The following is a 17,861-nucleotide window of genomic DNA, read 5'->3' on the forward strand; positions in this document are numbered from 1 at the left end:
TAACAAGGCCAATGTGAAATATCAAAGAGACATCTGCCTTTTAATGCTTTTTTTCTTTAAGGGAAGGATAGGGGAAGAGACAGTACCTTCATTTTCCAAGTTAATCCCTCTTCAGTTTGACATAATGATGCCTTATCTTCTTTAAGAGCCAGAAGTCAGGAAATAAAATCAAGGGTTTACATGAAGATACAAATTTGCTGTTTGGAACTATATCCCAGTATTGGACATACCGGTAGGTAGACCAGCCAGTGCCTATTGCAGTGCTGGATTTAGGCCAATGCTGGGGTGGGCAGTTCCTCCACATTAGGGTGCTGAGCTGAGGGGACACAAAATTGAGAAGATCCATAATTGAGAAAAACCATTTTTTGGGTGCTCCAAATTTTGGCCACACATCGGGCACCATATTACGAAGGTTTACCCAAGTCCACCCCTGCCTGTTATGGAAGGCCTGTGTGCAAATCTCACCCATGCATTCAGTTGCTCCACTCTTCCAAAAGGCCAAACATTCAGAGTATTTGCGCTCAACTTCCGGGTTAGCGCGATCGGCTAATGGCGGATTCCCTCCGAGCTCCGGAGGGAATCGGCTCTGCTGAAGACGGGTCCTACCGCGCCGGCGACGCGGGGACCCTCAGAAACCGCAGGCGCGGAAGCCTGCGGACTTAGTGACTCGGTGGGCACCTTTAAGCGCCCTCCCTGACCCACGAAGAGCCTTTTTAAAGGCTACAGAGAGGGTACGGGGAGCGGCGTGGTGCTGAGAGTAGACCGCTACTTCAGTGGAGTGAAGCTGCGTGCCATGGCTGGACAGCGCTGACTTTTTTCCCAAAATTCGGACTGGAAACAAATAACCCGTGAGTAGAACGGAATTTGGACTTTAAAATCTATATCTTTGAATTCGGTACAACCGGGGGATGTGCTAAAGGGAAGTCCGCACCCCCCCTATCTACAAACGATCTAAAGCAAGGATCGGTGGACTAAGGTGGAGAGTACTGTTTTTGGTGTTAGATTAAAAATATTTCCATGAGTTTGACAGAAGAAGTCTTTGTGCTGGAGAGAAAGTGAGGAGTTTTGGAAGCTTTTGTGTAACCCCCCCCCCTCCCGAACCCAGGAGCGTCCTGTGTGTGAGCCGGAGGAAAAAGAACAAGGAGTTTGACAGCTGTCAAAGGAATTGTCAAACGGGTGGCTAAAATTTAAGAACTTTGTTATTTAATAACTTTCTGAACTAAAAGTGTTGCTTTTGAACTGAGGTGGCTGGAAACAACGTAGTCATAAACAACAAAGTAACGGGCTGTTGGAAAAGGACTATCAAGCAACTGTAATCCCCCTAGGGGGAACTAGAGACATTACAGTGGCTGCAGAGGGAAAATTACTGGTAGAGATAGAAAGAATGTTTTTTCTCGTGGGAATCCTGCAAGAGCAGAGTACGGCTATGAACAAAGAACTTATGACCTTGAATTCCAAAACAAACGACTCTGCTGAATGCATAAAGGATTTGCCTGATAAGGAATCTGCAGCTGAACCAGAAAAAACTTTTTTGGAACCGGTGGAGAGAAAAGAAGGAATGGAAAAAGTGCAGGAAAATATCAATCAGAAGCCCATATTGTCAGGAAATAAAGAAGAAGATCTTTGGATTACAAATCTGCGAAAGATGAGAAAGATGAAGGAGGAAGTCCCGGGAGCACTTGGAATATTGGAATTCAAAAGAGTAAAGAAATATGATTGGGACTTCCTCCTTGAGTATGGGAGATCAACTGACTTTTTGCAGCAACTGCTATTAAGTATCTTGGATGGAAGAAAATATGATGTGACTGAGATAGAATTCCTTCGAGACCTGAGGACCAACAAAAAGGGCTACCAACAAAATCGGCAGAGAGAGACTGACAGAGACTTGAAGGCCTCTGATGTGAGGAATCCGGGCTAGGATAATTGCTTGGGAAGGGATGGAAACTGGGGTAGGGAGGGAGGGGAGAACAGAATTTCAAAATTTTATGATTTTTGTATTTGGCCATTATGACATATAATTAACAAAAATACAAAGGGAGAAATTTGTGGAAGGGTAATTAGGTCGACCTTAGAAAAAAAAAAGATTTAATGTTTAAAAGAGAATTGGATAAATTAAATTTGGATAAGTAAAAAGGATTAAGTTTAAAAATAACAATAATATGTTAAAGATGGGAGATAAGAACTTGCTGAACTAATTTTTGGAATTGGGATGTATGAAGAGGGGGTGGGGGGAAGTCAGGGAAAGGGGGTAATGAAAATAAGAGTTTAAAAATATATATGTGTCAGGGACTCAGCGGGAGCGCAGGGAGGAGAGGAGATGGAAAGCGAGGGGGAGCAATCCGAGGGCAGCGTAGGAGAATATGACAGCAGCCCGATAGATTCCATGAGCCTCTCCAGCGAATCGGAAGATTCACAGAAGGGGGCGCCGATGGGCAGGGCAAGGGGCGACCCAAGGGGGACACCCCAGAAGCAAGGGGCCAGCGGGGACTCCCAGAGCAGCAGTTGCAAATCAGGACCAGCTTCCCCACCAGAGCGTAGTGGGGGGGAGGAGTCCCAGGTGTCAGAGCCCACATATGCACCACCAGCGAGAGAAGATGAGTCAGGGTGGACCACGCCTCCATCGGAGAGCGAGTTAACGGTTAAGAGGAAAGTTGCAGGCTGGGCGCGCGCGCCAAGTTCAAAGGTACAGGCGAGCGGCACAGAAGGTAGCCCAGATAGGGAACCAGGTCCTAAAGCCCGCCGGAAGGAGGGGCAAGAATCGTCAGGGTCAGCGTCAGAGGAGTCCAGGAAGGATGAGACCCTAGCGGGCAGGAGGGCCCAGAGGAGAAAGGAATTTAGGAAGAGGTGGAGCAAAGCGAGAGTCTTAAACTGGTGTGGAGGGGGAGGAGACTCAGACAGGACTTCGCCGGTCTAAGGTCGGGACGTAGAGCTGCACGCTGCGGCTTTAAAATGGAGACTGAATCTCAATAAAGACTTTTGTACATAACTACAGCCTAGCGTTGGTCCTCTGTGAGCTGGGACCTGGAGGCAGCTCTGACAATATGTTTTGTTTTTGTTTTTGTTTTATAAAATGTGAAAACCTAATAAAAAATTTATAAAAAAAAAAGAGTATTTGCGCTCAAAACAAGATCTTCTGCATGCATTGTTTTGGGATGAGCGGGCTGGTTGGACATACACATGCACCTCGCATAACAGATACCGCCTGTGTAAGGGTGAAAAAATGGAACCAAAATAAATGGAATAAAACTATATTGAAAAACCGTTTTCCCAATGCAGCCAAGACGTGGGCAAAGAGTTACAGGTCAAAACCAGATGGGCTTTCAGAATTTCATTTCTGTCCAAATAAGGTTGTACCTTAGTTCTCGAACGCCCCAGAACTCGTACGTTTCAGCTCCCGAACAATTGAAAACCAGAAGTGAGTGTTCTGCTTTTTGAACGTTCTTTTGGAAGCTGAATGTCCAACGGGGCTTCCACGGCTTGTGATTGGCTGCAGGAGCTTCCTGCAGCCAATCAGAAGCCATGCTTTGGAAGTCGAACGTTTCAGAAGTCGAATGGACTTCCGGAACGGATTCCGTTCGACTTCCAAGGTACAACTGTATTGCAGATGGTGGCTGGTGCCCATTGGAACTGGTAGGGTGGAAGGCAGGATAGAACCAGAGCCAATGACAGGCAGAACCAACCCAATATCTGTTGAGTTCTACAACACTGAGAATGAGGAGGAAGCTGACATGCAGTGCCACTCCTGTACTGGAGGGATGTAAGTGGGAAGGCAGCATGTGGGGACTGAAGTAGCTTCAGCTATCAATGTTGACTTTTAACTTTGGATGTATACTTTCAAAGAATGAAAACCACTATTCTGAAAGCTGTGTATTCCAATGTTCTTCCTCAATTTAGATGATCATAGCAGAGTTAAACTTGCACAACTTGCAGACAAGGATGGAAAAGTTACTGACTACATTAATGCCAACTACGTAGATGTAAGTTCATCTTCCTATTTCACTGTCCTTTACTGTGAGCTTGTGTTAGGGTTGTTCTTTCAAGACACTAGAACAGGACCTTGGGTGTAGCAGCAGCAGATGAGAGGGATGTTTTGTTTTCCACCATTGGAACCGAAAGAGAGCAATGCCAGATTGTGGCAATGGGGGGTTGGAGGAGGTAGAATGATGGAGTTCTGTTAAGTTATAGGCTAGGTAGAATAGATCAAGACTCGCTCTAAAAACTGGCCATGCAACCTAGGACTGATAGGTGTTGGAATCCAACCATAGAATCATAGAATTGTAAAGTTGGAAGGGGCCACAAGGGTCATATAATCCAACCCTCTAGGATGCAGGAATCATTCACCCAACATGGGGCTCAAACCTATCACCCTGGGATTAAGAGTCTCATGCTCTACCAACGGAGCTATCCAATCAACATCTGGTTGACCACAGGCTGAACCTGTTCACCGTTATGCAGTGCATCTGGAACTCTGGATTTCATTAAGAGTCCCTCGCAATGCAGCCTGTAGCATCCTGAACATTGTTTCACTGGCATCAGCCCTGAAATGAATGTTAGGACCATAGAATCAAAAAATTATAGAGTTTGAAAGGACCCTGGGGGTCATCTAGTTCAACTCCCTGCAATGCAGGAATCTCAAATACACGACAGATAGCCCCCCAACCTCTGCTTAAAAACCTCCAAGGAAGGAGCCCCCCCAACCTCTTGTAGGAGTCTGTTCCACTGTCAAACAGTTCTTAATCTCTTCCAGTGACAAGCTACCTTTATGTGAGCTGCTGCAAGGAGACATATCACTAGATCTCTGGACTAGTTTCATGTCTTCCTTGCAATCAATTGATAGTTCTTTCCCTTTTATTCTGCTATATATTAATGGACACTTTTCTTTTCCTTTCCACAGGGCTACAACAGACCAAAAGCATATATTGCAGCTCAAGGGCCTTTAAAATCAACAGCAGAAGATTTCTGGAGAATGATCTGGGAACATAATGTGGAAGTCATTGTAATGATAACTAACCTGGTGGAGAAAGGAAGGGTATAAACATCCTTTATAAACATTTTCCTTTTATATAGCACATTTCTCTCTGTTTATCTAGTTAATGGACTGAGGTTGTAAACCTATACACTTTCGTGAGAATTATACTCGAACAAATTGGGACTTATTTCTGAGAAAATATTCACAGTATTGTACTGCAAGATTCAATTCAATACTATGAATAATGGTACTAAGGGATGCAAACAATATATATATTCTTTGTATATAAATAGCAAGTCTGAGCAGCCTGGGGACCTGGGATTAGCTGGTGGGGACAAAAAAAAAAGTGTCCCCCCCCTCTCCTAGCCATATTATTGATTAAAAAATACTTCCAATGTATTCCTAACCATGTCTACTCAGGAGCAAGTCCAGCTGAATTCAGTGGGGCTTATATCCAGGTACATGGAGTTAGGATTGCAGTCTTTTTTATTTATTACATCCCACTTAATGTATGAAATGATAAAACATTGTTTTAACACTGTATATTCCTTTGGCTGTCAGAGAAAATGTGACCAATACTGGCCTGCTGATGGTAGCGAAGAATATGGAAACTTTCTAGTCACTCAAAAGAGCATTCATGTGCTTGCCTATTACACTGTGAGGAATTTTACTATTAGGAATACCAAGGTGAAAAAGGTAGGTGGCAGCACTAAATAGTAACTTTGATACAGGAAGAAATAAAAAATGTTTTGTATACCATTGTGAGACACAATTGTTTTTATTGTTGCAAGGGAGTCAACTTACCAGTAAAATTCTCATTGGCTTCTGGGTTTAAAGTAAGCAGAGAAGTTCATTATATTATAATGATGTTCACAGGAAATTATTTTTAGGGCCGTACCTGATTAGCAACTTACTACGGAGCTTTTTTTAGTGGCAGCACCTCAGTTGCTGAACTTAGGGCCCCCAACGTTAATATTCAGCCAACTTCTTTGCCTGCACATTTGGCTTCTGGCGGTTCCCTTACTGTGAGAAGTGTGGTTACAGGCAGTGATGTAGCGTGGGGGTGCAGGGGGGGCCGGCCGCACCGGGTGCAACATCTGGGGGGGCGCGCTCACCGCCTCCGGAGTCACTGAAGAGCCTCGGGCGCAGGCTGTAGCAGAGCCCCATGTCTCGCGGAACCGACGAGCTGTGCGCGCGTCCGGGCTGAAGGCATCCGGCAGGCAGCGGCTCTCAGCGCTCGTGTCAGAGCCGCGGAGGGCGGGCCAGGCAGCCCCTCCTCACAGCCCCGCCGCCGCCGCCGCCGCTGCTGTTGCAGCTGCTGCAGCTGCTGGGCCATGTTGCATTTTCCTCGCCTCTCTGCCCTCCTCCTCCGGGCAAGCGGCGTCGTTTGGGCGGCAGCGCCAGCAGCAACTCACCTCAGATCACCTGACACGGACCCACCGCCGCCGCCGTGGCTACCTTACCGTAAATACCCCAGCCCAGGCAGCAGCAAGAAGCTGACAGCGGCAGCAGGTTAGGGGTTAGGGGCGCAAATTACTTGCCTTGCCCCGGGTTAGGGGGCGCAAATTACTTGCCTTGCCCCGGGTGCTGACAACCCACGCTACGCCGCTGGTTACAGGGAACCAGGCAGAGGGCCTTCTTGGTAGTCATATCCACCCTGTGGAAAGCCCATTAAATGTCAATAAAATAAACCAATATCTGACTTTTAGAAGACATCTGAAGGCCGGCCTCTATAGGGAAGTTTTTAATGTTTGATGACTTACTGTGTTTTAATTTGTTGGAAGCCATCCACTGGGGCAACCTAGTCAGATGGGCAGCATATGAATAAATTCATTGTTGTAATTATTACTACAGTTCTCTCATTATGCTGCTTTGTTATATCATGATCTAGTTTCTTAATTTTTAGATGTTTTGACTATTCACTGTATTTTTTACGATGGCAGGAGGGTGGTATAGAAATAAAATTTCCTCTCTATCATCCATGTCCTGATCCTCTCTATAATTTTATATATTCATATCAGATGCAGTGGCTTTCTGTCTCTTCCCCAACATAGAATTTGAAAATTCATAGTTTGGGCAATTAAAAAATAATGTTTGTATTTCTTTCTTTTTTAAATATGCATTTCTCGCTAATTATTGTCGTTTTAGGGTTCCCAAAAAGGAAGGCCTTGTGGTCGTGTAGTTTCTCAGTATCACTATACTCAGTGGCCTGATATGGGTGTTCCTGAATATACTTTGCCTGTGCTCACCTTTGTCCGAAAGGCATCATATGCTAAACGTCATGCTGTAGGACCAGTTGTGGTTCATTGCAGGTCTGTTGTTTTTACCAAAGCAATTACTGCTCACATTATTTGCAAGAATAAAAACTGAATGAATGTTTTCTGGACCTATCATGTCTCAAATCAAGAGCTTCCTATGAACACATGTATGCACGTAGATCTTCCACAAAGGTGGCTTCCTCGATCAGTTAAGAACATTTAACAAAGCAATCTTTGAACCATAATGTTCAGAATTGTTTCCTAGTATGAGTTTTGCAAGCATACGACTGAGCCTCTTGGGCTTGCCGATCGAAAGGTCGGCGGTTCGAATCCCCGTGATGGAGTGAGCTCCCGTTGCTCTGTCCCAGCTCCTGCCAACCTAGCAGTTCGAAAGTATGCCAGTGCAAGTAGATAAATAGGTACCACTGTGGTGGGAAGGTAAACGGTGTTTCTGTGCATTCTGATTTCCATCACGGTGTTCCGTTGCACCAGTAGCAGTTTAGTCATGCTGGCCACATGACCCAGAAAGCTGTCTGTGGACAAACGCCGGCTCTCTCAGCCTGAAAACAAGATGAGCGCCACAACACCATAGTCACCTTTGACTGGACTTAAACATCCAGGGGTCCTTTACCTTTTTTACCTATAAATAATACCAAACTTATTTAATCCATATCTGGCTGTGTTTCCATGAACGGATGGCTCTGGGCTGCTGTACTTTTGCTGTTTCTTAGATTCAGATTTATTCATTCTGTTTCCAATGTTTAACAGTGCTGGTGTTGGAAGGACGGGCACATACATAGTATTAGATAGTATGCTTCAGCAGATTCAGCACGAAGGGACTGTCAACATATTTGGATTCCTGAAGCACATACGGACGCAAAGGAACTATTTGGTGCAGACGGAGGTAAGAAAAAGTGTGTTCTTAGTGTCACAAAACCTCTTACAAGATTTTAAAACAGATCGAGAAACAAACCTACTAGAACTCTCTGGTACTAATTTAAACCACAGCTTCCAAAAGACCAAAAAAAAAAAAAAAAGTTGTTTACTGTTCTCTACCTCGAGGAAAAGTGCTTTCTAATTGCCAACGTATTGTTTCCATACATTATTTCTTTTCCAGTAAACTTCTTATGAATTTTAGAGTAATTTGGGAGATTAGAAATAGGAGACGTTGGCATGCGGATCCACCCTGGGAGTGGATCACACTGCAGCACGTTCAGAGTCGATGCTTTTCAAATAGAATCAAAGAATTGTAGGGTTGGAACAGACTCCCAACACTCATCTAGTCCAACTGTCTGCAGTGCAGGAATCTCAACATAGAATCATAGAATGGAAGGGATTAGCATAATTATTAATACTTGTGTACAAAGCGGGTGGCACTGTGGATTAAACCACAGAGCCTAGGACTTGCCAATCAGAAGGTCGGCGGTTCGAATCCCCGCGACGGGGTGAGCTCCCGTTGCTCGGTCCCAGCTCCTGCCAGTTCAAAAGCACATCAAAGTGCAAGTAGATAAATAGGTACCGCTCCGGCGGGAAGGTAAACGGCATTTCCGTGCGCTGCTCTGGTTCACCAGAAGCGGCTTAGTCATGCTGGCCACATGACCCAGAAGCTGTACGCCAGCTCCCTCGGCCAATAAAGTGAGATGAGCACCACAACCCCAGAGTCGGCCACGACTGGACCTAATCGTCAGGGGTCCCCTTTACCCTTTACAAATAGTATAGAAATCTGTATAACTGCTGAGAGCTTGTGGGTCCTGCTCCTTGCCTCTCTCTGCCTGGCCTAGGGTGGGGCCTGACAGGCTTCTTAAAGACTTCTGCTGCTGCTGCCCAACAAGGACTGAGGTATTTTGGGGGGGAAGTTCTGTGGGGAGTTTTTGCTGCTGTTATTGATATTAATTCTTTGTACTTTTATTTTTGTGTGGAAATTGTTCAGTTTGGTTATGTAGTTTTTTATGTGTTTCATTTATTTTTATGATTACTTTGCTATAGTTGTAATTATGTAAATATTGTCATGTTGTAAGCCACCTTGAGCATTGTTTTAATTGTGGAAAGGCAGCATACAAAATAAAATGATGATATTTGTATCGTGGGGATGACAAGTTTCTGCCTTTTGGATAATATTTGTACATCCTTAGCAAGATCTATTCTGGTTTTGGTGGTTAACCTGTACCATACACAGGCAAAGTTAGCTGGCTTTTGCGTGGCAATAACAACTACAGTGGTACCTCGGGTTAAGTACTTAATTCATTCCAGAGGTCCGTTCTTAACCTGAAACTGTTCTTAACCTGAAGCACCACTTTAGCTAATGGGGCCTCCTGCTGCTGCCACACCGCCAGAGCCCAATTTCAGTTCTTATCCTGAAGCAAAGTTCTGAACTTGAAGCACTATTTCTGGGTTAGCGGAGTGTGTAACCTGAAGCGTATGTAACCCGAGGTACCACTGTAATAATAAAACTGAAATGATTTGCTAATGTCTTTCTTTACTTTTTCTTTTAAAATAGGAACAGTATGTCTTTATTCATGATGCACTTGTGGAGGCCATACTCAGCAAAGAAACAGAAGTACCTGAAAACCACATTCACGCTTATGTTAATTCACTCTTAATACCTGGACCAATGGGAAATACAAGATTAGAGAAACAATTCAAGGTGAGATCCCTTTGATTTCAAGGATTCAGGACAACCAATGCTGCACAAAAATGTCTATATGGCATTTGAATCGTAGGGCTGTTTTAATGAGTTCGATGATGGCCAAAAGCCTGAAGCTAAAACTCACCTTTGAAGGAGCAGGTTCAGAGTCTTGTTCTAGATTCAGCACTACCACTTGAGCCCCAGGCAGTTTCTTTGGCAAGGAGACCAGCTATGACTTGTGTCCCGTCTATGGCCATTTCTGGACTGGAAGAGCCTGGCCACAGTACTGCATACTCTGGTAACCTCCTATTTGGAATACTGCAATGCTCTTTTGTGCTGTGTTTCCCTGAAAGACTGGCCAGAAACTGCCGCTAGTGTAGAATTCAGCATCTGCATCATGCCATAAAACACCCATTATTCAGAGCTCTGCATGGCCTGGGATGCAAGTATTTGTCAAAGCACTTCTTATATCATCTGACTGAGGTTTTAAGATTGGTGGGAAAGGCCCTTCTCTCTGTCTCACAAAGTAGTGGCTGTTCTCTGCTGGTTAGTGACACAGGATTACACCTCACAAGTGTATGCTGGTTAGTGGTGTGGGATTGTACCTTCTCAGTGATGGATCCATCCCTATGAAATTCTCTTTCCCTGGAGCCATTCCATGTTCTAATTTTAATGGGATTCCAACGCCAGATTAAAATGTAACTGCATTTTCCAAGGCATTTGATGATTGAAATCTATTAGGATGTGCTAATCTGCTGCTGTTTTTGCAGGGTTTTATAACTAATTTTAATTATTTGTTTTTGTTAAAGCATGTTGAAAACAAAGATGTGATTCTAAAAGTTCCATTAATAAATAAAATTAATTGGATGAATTTGCAATATAAGTAATCCTATAAACTGGTATGAGAGCTGGGATCATTGGCCAGTGTAGCCTAATATATGTAGTCCTGGCCTGAACCACACTTGCATGTATATGATTTGTGATTCACACAACCCAAAACTCTGTTCTTTTTCTTCATTTCGTCTTCAGCTTCTGAGCCAATCTAATATACAGCAGTGTGATTATTCTACTGCACTGAAACAGTGTAATAGAGAAAAGAACAGGACCTCATCCATAATTCCTGGTAAGTTTGTTGAGAATACCTTGAGTTTGACTACAAAATTAAACCAATAAGCCACTTAAGCCTAATATCCTATATGTCACAGTGACCATCCATAAATGAAATTGGGAACTTCAGAGAGAATAAATACTGCTTTATTGCAGCTTCTACCTTTTGATATTTGTAGCTGAATGACTGACATACTAAAATATGTGCTGCTTGGTGACCCAGATTAATTATGGTGTAGTTCCACATTTTATAAGTTTGCTTAGACCTGATTCAGCGTGCAGCCTAATGTGTTGGAGGCTGATGAAAAAGACATGATATGGGTGTAGCACCATGTGGCAAGATGTTTTTGCTCCCTATACAGCTCAGACAATGTAATGTAAGCAGTCATAAAGCCTCTTTGTTCATAGCTTGTGACAGTGTTATTCCAATACAGTGGTACCTCGGGTTAAGTACTTAATACATTCCGGAGGTCCGTTCTTAACCTGAAGCACCACTTTAGCTAATGGGGCCTCTTGCTGCTGCCACACCACGGGAGCACGATTTCTGTTCTCATCCTGAACCAAAGTTCTTAACCCGAGGTACTATTTCTGGGTTAGCAGAGTCTGTAACCTGAAGCATATGTAACCTGAAGTAAATGTAACCCGAGGTACCACTGTAGTCACAATTGCATTGGGGAACAGTTCCGCATGAATGGCGTTGCATGGGACTTTGAATAATCCTGATGGACCAGAAAGAACAGTCCCACTAAAACTAAGGTCCATAAATTTCTGGAGTGGTGCAAGAGCTGTTTTTTCATCGCTTCATCCTGTGCCACTGCTGTAAGATTGAAAGCCTACAACAACAGCAGGATAATTTACATGGGCCCTTTGCCTTTCATCATTGCCCAGACAGAAGGGAGGAAAAGACCTGTGGCATTTCCCCTTCCTACACAATGGCAGAGCAGCTGGGTAATGGGTAATGTCACTCCCTTGCCATTAAGTCAGTGGTTCTCCCAGATCTCTTGATTTGAAGAAATACAGAATCTGTGCAAATAGCAGGAATTTGCATGTATGCTAGAGAAAGTAAAATGGCTCTCACATTTGTTTTATAGTGGAGAGATCTAGAGTTGGTATCCCATCGTTGTCTGGTGAAGGCACAGACTACATCAACGCTTCCTATATTATGGTGAGAGAGTTTCTTCCTAAATTATACTGTAATTTGAAATCATTTGCGTATTTTTGCCAGCTTCTTGGCAATCACTTGGGTGATTGCACTGTGCACATGGCTTTTGTGCACGGGCGAAGGAAGGCGTCGTGACACCCGGGGTGGGCGTCACAAGGTATGGCGCATGTGTGGTATTGCTACATATGACACATGCGCTGTACGTAGCAACACCGCACATGCGCCGTAGAGTGGTTGGCTGCCGGCGCCACTCCAGCCCTGTATGGATGGTGCCGGGATTCCTCCGTCACCGCTGCAGCCGCAAACTTGGCTGTAGTGGCGATGGAGAAATCCCGGCACCGTCCGTACAGCGCTGGAGCAAACCGCTATACAGCGCATGTGCGGCGTTGCTACATACAGCGCATGTGTGTCACACCGCCCATGCACTGTACTTAGCGGTTTGCTGCCTGTGCCAGGATCCTCTGCTCGCGACTGCAGCCGTGAACAAAGGATCTTCCAAAGGCAGCTGCGGCGGCACGATGGCTGCTTGCACCACCGCGATCCCCCATGGGGTGACTTCTTGTCACCCCTGCAGGCATGGAACCCGGGGCATGCCACCCCCCTTGCGATGCCACTGCTTTTGTGTAGAGTGTGGGCATAGAAGATAACATAGAAATGCTCCCAAATGTTTTTGATAACTATGCCTACCCCCGTGTCCTGCTAATTGCACTAATTTCTAGTTCTGACGTAATTACTGTATTTTTTGCACCATAACACTCACTTTTTTCCTCCTAAAAAGTAGGGGGAAATGTCTGTGCGTGTTATGGAGGGAATGCCTACGGGTGGCATGCCTACGGATTTTCCTCCTCTAAAAACTATGTGCGTGTTATGGTCGGGTGCGTGTTATAGAGCGAAAAATACGGTATTTAGCATTGCTATGCTAGCCAACCATTATCAATGCCACTAAAGCTCCAAAAAGAAAGATTGAGCATATCAGGGACATCGTTAATCTATAACTCCTCAATTTTGCATATGGTTTTCTAAGTGTAAAAATTTATGAAGGTAAAGAGGAACATTCAGTCCAGAAACAAGGCCTCTGTTGTGCTAGCCAGTTCCACTTGCCTGTAGTGCAGCTAAGTAAGATTAATATAAAAATGTATTATTTTTCCATCTGCTAAAGAATGAAACCTGAGAATATTGTTAGCATAGGAAAAACAGCTTCTAAACAGCTTCTAAATTAAGCTAGTGAAATGAAGGCTATGGCCAGCTTGCATAATAAAATGAGTGCATCTATTTGCAGAGGAGTAATATTTATTTATATGTCACCTGTATACTGAAAGGGCTTCTAGGAAGCTAAACTACCAACTTGTTTTTCTATATTTGTTTGTTTAGCTTCCTAGAAGCCCTTTCAGTTTACAGGTAAACTAAGCTAAAATTCAAGCTATGTCCTAGGATGATGCCATGAAGAGAAGAACTCAGAACCTCCTATCTGTAGAACTGATGTGGAAAAACATAGCGCGGGTTTAAACCTCATCTTGTATTTGTGAGAAGTAGACTGATTTGTTGTTGTTGTTGTTGTTGTTGTTGCTGTTGTTGTTGTTGTTGTTATTTCTTGATAAGAACAGCTGAATGTATTTGTTTTGCAGGGTTATTATCAAAGTAATGAATACATTATTACCCAGCATCCTCTACTACATACTATCAAAGATTTCTGGAGAATGATATGGGACCACAATGCTCAGATAATTGTCATGCTTCCAGATAGTCAGAATATGGTAAGACTATATTAAAGAGTTAAATACTTCACTTTATAGCACTGTTTTTAGTTCAGCAAGAAACATAGAACATGAGATTTCATCTTTTCTTATAGTTACCATTCATCAAGTAATTATTTTGACATTAAGAATATGAAAATAAAATAAAGAGGTAGTTGGTGATTAGTGATTTAATTTGTGTGCTGTGAGAATATTCTCAAAGCAGTGATAATTCCAATAAGGAACCAGTATTAAAATGTAGGAATTCTGAAAACTTTAGATCTAAACTGTGTGTGTTCTGGGCACCCATAGGAATAGCTATGGATGAGAAAGTCATTCCTTCACATGTAAGGATGACATGATTCTTTAAAAAATATGAAATGAGGAATGGGGAGTTTTGCAAAGAAACGGGAAGACCATGGTTTTAGCATAACATTACTTGCATGTTTAATAATTTCAGTTAAGTTTAAGTAAGGCATACAGATCGTTAAAGTAAAGGGAACCCTGACCATTAGGTCCAGTCGTGTCCGACTCTGGGGTTGCGGTGCTCATCTCACTTTATTGGCCGAGGGAGCCGGTGTACAGCTTCCAGGTCATGTGGTCAGCATGACTAAGCCACTTCTGGCGAACCAGAGCAGCGCACGGAAACGCCGTTTACCTTCCCGCCGGAGCGGTACCTATTTATCTACTTGCACTTTGACGTGCTTTCGAACTGCTAGGTTGGCAGGAGCAGGGACCGAGCAACGGGAGCTCACCCCGTCGCGGGGTTTCGAACCACCAACCTTCTGATCAGCAAGTCCTAGGCTCTGTGGTTTAACCCACAGCACCACCCGCGTCCCTATACACATCATTAGCACTATGTATTTTTTTTGCTTCACAAAACAACTGGATATAGCTATAGTTTATAACTAATTTGGAGTTTGTTTAGAAGCATGTTTTTCCCCCAGCCAGAACTAAGTTCTGGCACCTCTCAGGTGGGTTCCATTGCCCACCAACAAGGAGATGTTCATCGTGAATTCTAGCATCTCTTTTCTAGAAAAATAGCTCTGTTTAGAAGTGTTTCTTTTTCTTTTAGCAGGCTGAAGATGAATTTGTATACTGGCCAAACAAAGAAGACCCTATAAATTGTGAGAGCTTCAAAGTCAGCCTGATTTCGGAAGAACACAAATGCTTGTCAAATGAAGAGAAGCTTATAATCCAGGATTTCATTTTAGAAGCTACACAGGTACTCTTGCTACCATGCCTTATAGCTGGAGACTAAACAACTAAACAACAACAATAAAACTGTGATCTGAATTGCTAACTAAAAAACATGCCCCAGAGTAAATTGCAGAGTTAATTTTTTTTCAAAAAGTAAACAAACCAAAAGCACACACACCCAAACACCCTTTTTTGTTTTCATGAGGGACTTCAAATATTTTGCAGTAAGGTGCACGTATGTAAAACATACTATAGAGGTTTCTGCTAATAAAATAATCCTATGATGAAAAAGTTAACATTTCTAACTTGTCAGATTGGCTTTTATCTCTGTATTATTGTAATTGCAAAAGGCACAATAAGACTATGGACACCATCCATCTCAGTTAGTCTTGAACCCTCCCAAGGATTATATTGCTAGCAACTTTAAGTCACTTTGCTATTCAGGATGATGCCATTATGAAGATACATATTCCTTGATTTGGATTATCAGTCCAAACAAACCGAGAAATAAAAAAACACCATTCTGCTCATGGCAATTCCCCCCCCCAAACCTCTTTTTTATGGGCCATTGGCCCACAGGTGAGGGAGAGGTGAATTTATGAGCAGACACACAGACTGACATCTTTGAAAGTATAAGATCATGAAAGCTGAAAGATGAATGTGTGACAGCTGGCTCAATACACAGCTTTTTATCAATAAATACACAGAACAAGAATCAGTTGAAGGTATGAATTCTGTGTCTTTTTTTTCCTATTTAGGATGATTATGTGCTTGAAGTGAGGCATTTTCAGTGTCCGAAATGGCCAAATCCAGACAGTCCTATTAGTAAAACATTTGAACTCATAAATGTCATCAAAGAAGAAACTTCCAACAGAGATGGACCCATGATTGTGCATGATGAGTAAGTACTGACCTGCTGCAGTTGCTGAAATCCTATTACAGTGGTACCTCTGGTTATGAACTTAATTCGTTCTGGAGGTCTGTTCTTAACCTGAAACCGTTCTTAACCTGAGGTACCACTTTAGCTAATAGGGCCTCCCGCTGCCGCCACTGCGCGATTTCTGTTCTTAACCTGAGGTACTACTTCTGGGTTAGCAGAGTTTGTAACCCGAGGTACCACTGTATCTCTGTGTGTGTTTCATACAGCAACTGCAGATTTACCAAACCTATATTTTTGGATGACAGAAACACCCAAATGTTATATTCTTTATAAAACTATATACTCAGCATGATGTTAACCATGCCTTCCTGGCTCAGATCCAGAAGTCTTCTGGGCTCCAATAGACACATTTCATCACTGCTGGTCATAAGACCTTGTATGGGGAATATTTAGACATTCCCTCTCTAGGTGAAAAAGGAAGGCGTGCAAAATGTATACACTGCGACAAATAGGTGCAAACACTGGTTGTAAGAATGAAACAATATAAATACTCTTATTTATAAATTAACATGTTTTAGTGGTCAGATTTGCACCATTGTTAGGAAATAAATCAAGTCTCTCTTTTTCTTGCTTACTTTAAGTGTAGAAAATGACTATTTCTGCATGTGTATTTTGTATTTTTTTGCCCTCAAAGGCATGGAGGAGTGACAGCAGGTACCTTCTGTGCATTAACGACGCTAATGCATCAGCTAGAAAATGAAAACTGTGTGGATGTTTATCACGTAGCTAAGATGATAAATCTGATGAGGCCTGGAGTCTTCACAGACATTGTAAGTAAATAAATAAATATCTGGCACAATTTTCTTATGTGTTATGAAATTCCCATCAAGGAAAGAATCACATTATATGCTTTTTTATTTTTACTTACCTCTGTATTACATTTATATCCCACCTCTTCTCCAAAGAGCTCATGGGTGTGGGGTACACGGTTCTTTTTCCCATATTTTATCCTCACGAAAATCTGAGGTAGCTTAGGCTGAGAGATTTTGATTGACTCAACTCAGCAAGCTTCATAGCTAGGCTAGGATTTGAACCCTGGTCTCCTAAGTCCTAGTTCAACACTCTGACCACCAAATAATGGCTCTATAAAAAAAATAGGGTTAAAACTATGGTAATTGAGTGTTACATAATTCCCCAGGTAATAATAAGAATTACATAAAGGTTGGATATATTCTTCACCAGCTACCATCTTATTTTGCTTTGCTAGCCAGCCTTCCAGCATAGCATTTAATGACTCAGAAAGGTGTTTTAAGGTCCCCATGTCATTCTAATTCAGGGAAACATTCTTAAACCACTCTTCCTTGCCATAGTAATCCAGAGTCAGTTACACAGAGGTTAAAATACAACATGTCTAGTAAAGCAGCAGGAATAAAATACCTGGCAAACAGAGACTAATATCTATCAAGGGCCTGTTCAAAATTCGTAAGGAGTTTCTGCCAGTCCTATCTCAGATGAGAGGGAATTGCATAACTGAGGCATCATCTAAAAAGGCTTTGCATAAAGGGTGTGTGTGTGTGTTCCTGCAATATTTGGGGTTCCCTGAGCACCCCATTCTTTCTCACAGACAATATGTTTCTGAATGCCAGTTGCTGGAAACCTCAGGAGGGAGAGTTGTCATGTACAGTGGTTCCTCGGAAGTCAAACGGAATCTGTTCTGGAAGTCCGTTCAACTTCGAAAACAAAGGTGCAGCTTCCGATTGGCTGCAGGAAGCTCCTGCAGCCAATCTGAAGCCATGGAAGCCGCGTCAGACGTTCAGGTTCCAAAAAACATTCGCAAACCAGAACACTCACTTCTGGGTTTGCGGCGTTCGGGAGCCAAAACGTTCAACTTGCAAGGTGTTCGGGATCCAAGGTATGACTGTACTC

At 43.1% G+C, this 17,861-nt stretch overlaps 1 protein-coding gene across 6 annotated transcripts in view; it reads left to right on the top strand.

The window, feature by feature from the left end:
• PTPRZ1 (protein tyrosine phosphatase receptor type Z1) overlaps positions 1-17,861 on the top strand; it is a 121,028-nt gene that overhangs the window by 101,932 nt on the left and 1,235 nt on the right. For 4 of the 6 annotated variants that reach the window (XM_079994001.1, XM_079994003.1, XM_079994004.1 and 1 more), the window contains 12 exons: positions 3,895-3,977; positions 4,895-5,029; positions 5,531-5,665; positions 7,118-7,281; positions 7,996-8,131; positions 9,725-9,871; positions 10,883-10,976; positions 12,052-12,125; positions 13,748-13,876; positions 14,934-15,080; positions 15,814-15,956; positions 16,630-16,765. In XM_079994001.1, the coding sequence (XP_079850127.1) occupies positions 3,895-3,977; positions 4,895-5,029; positions 5,531-5,665; positions 7,118-7,281; positions 7,996-8,131; positions 9,725-9,871; positions 10,883-10,976; positions 12,052-12,125; positions 13,748-13,876; positions 14,934-15,080; positions 15,814-15,956; positions 16,630-16,765 (1,523 nt within the window). Of the gene's footprint in view, positions 1-3,894; positions 3,978-4,894; positions 5,030-5,530; positions 5,666-7,117; positions 7,282-7,995; positions 8,132-9,724; positions 9,872-10,882; positions 10,977-12,051; positions 12,126-13,747; positions 13,877-14,930; positions 15,081-15,813; positions 15,957-16,629; positions 16,766-17,861 lie in introns of all 6 variants that reach the window. The other 2 variants (XM_079994000.1, XM_079994002.1) reach the window with 1 other exon arrangement.

The sequence above is a fragment of the Podarcis cretensis genome (genome assembly GCF_951804945.1).
Source record: "Podarcis cretensis genome assembly, chromosome: 10".
In the NCBI taxonomy this organism is placed as follows: domain Eukaryota; kingdom Metazoa; phylum Chordata; class Lepidosauria; order Squamata; family Lacertidae; genus Podarcis; species Podarcis cretensis.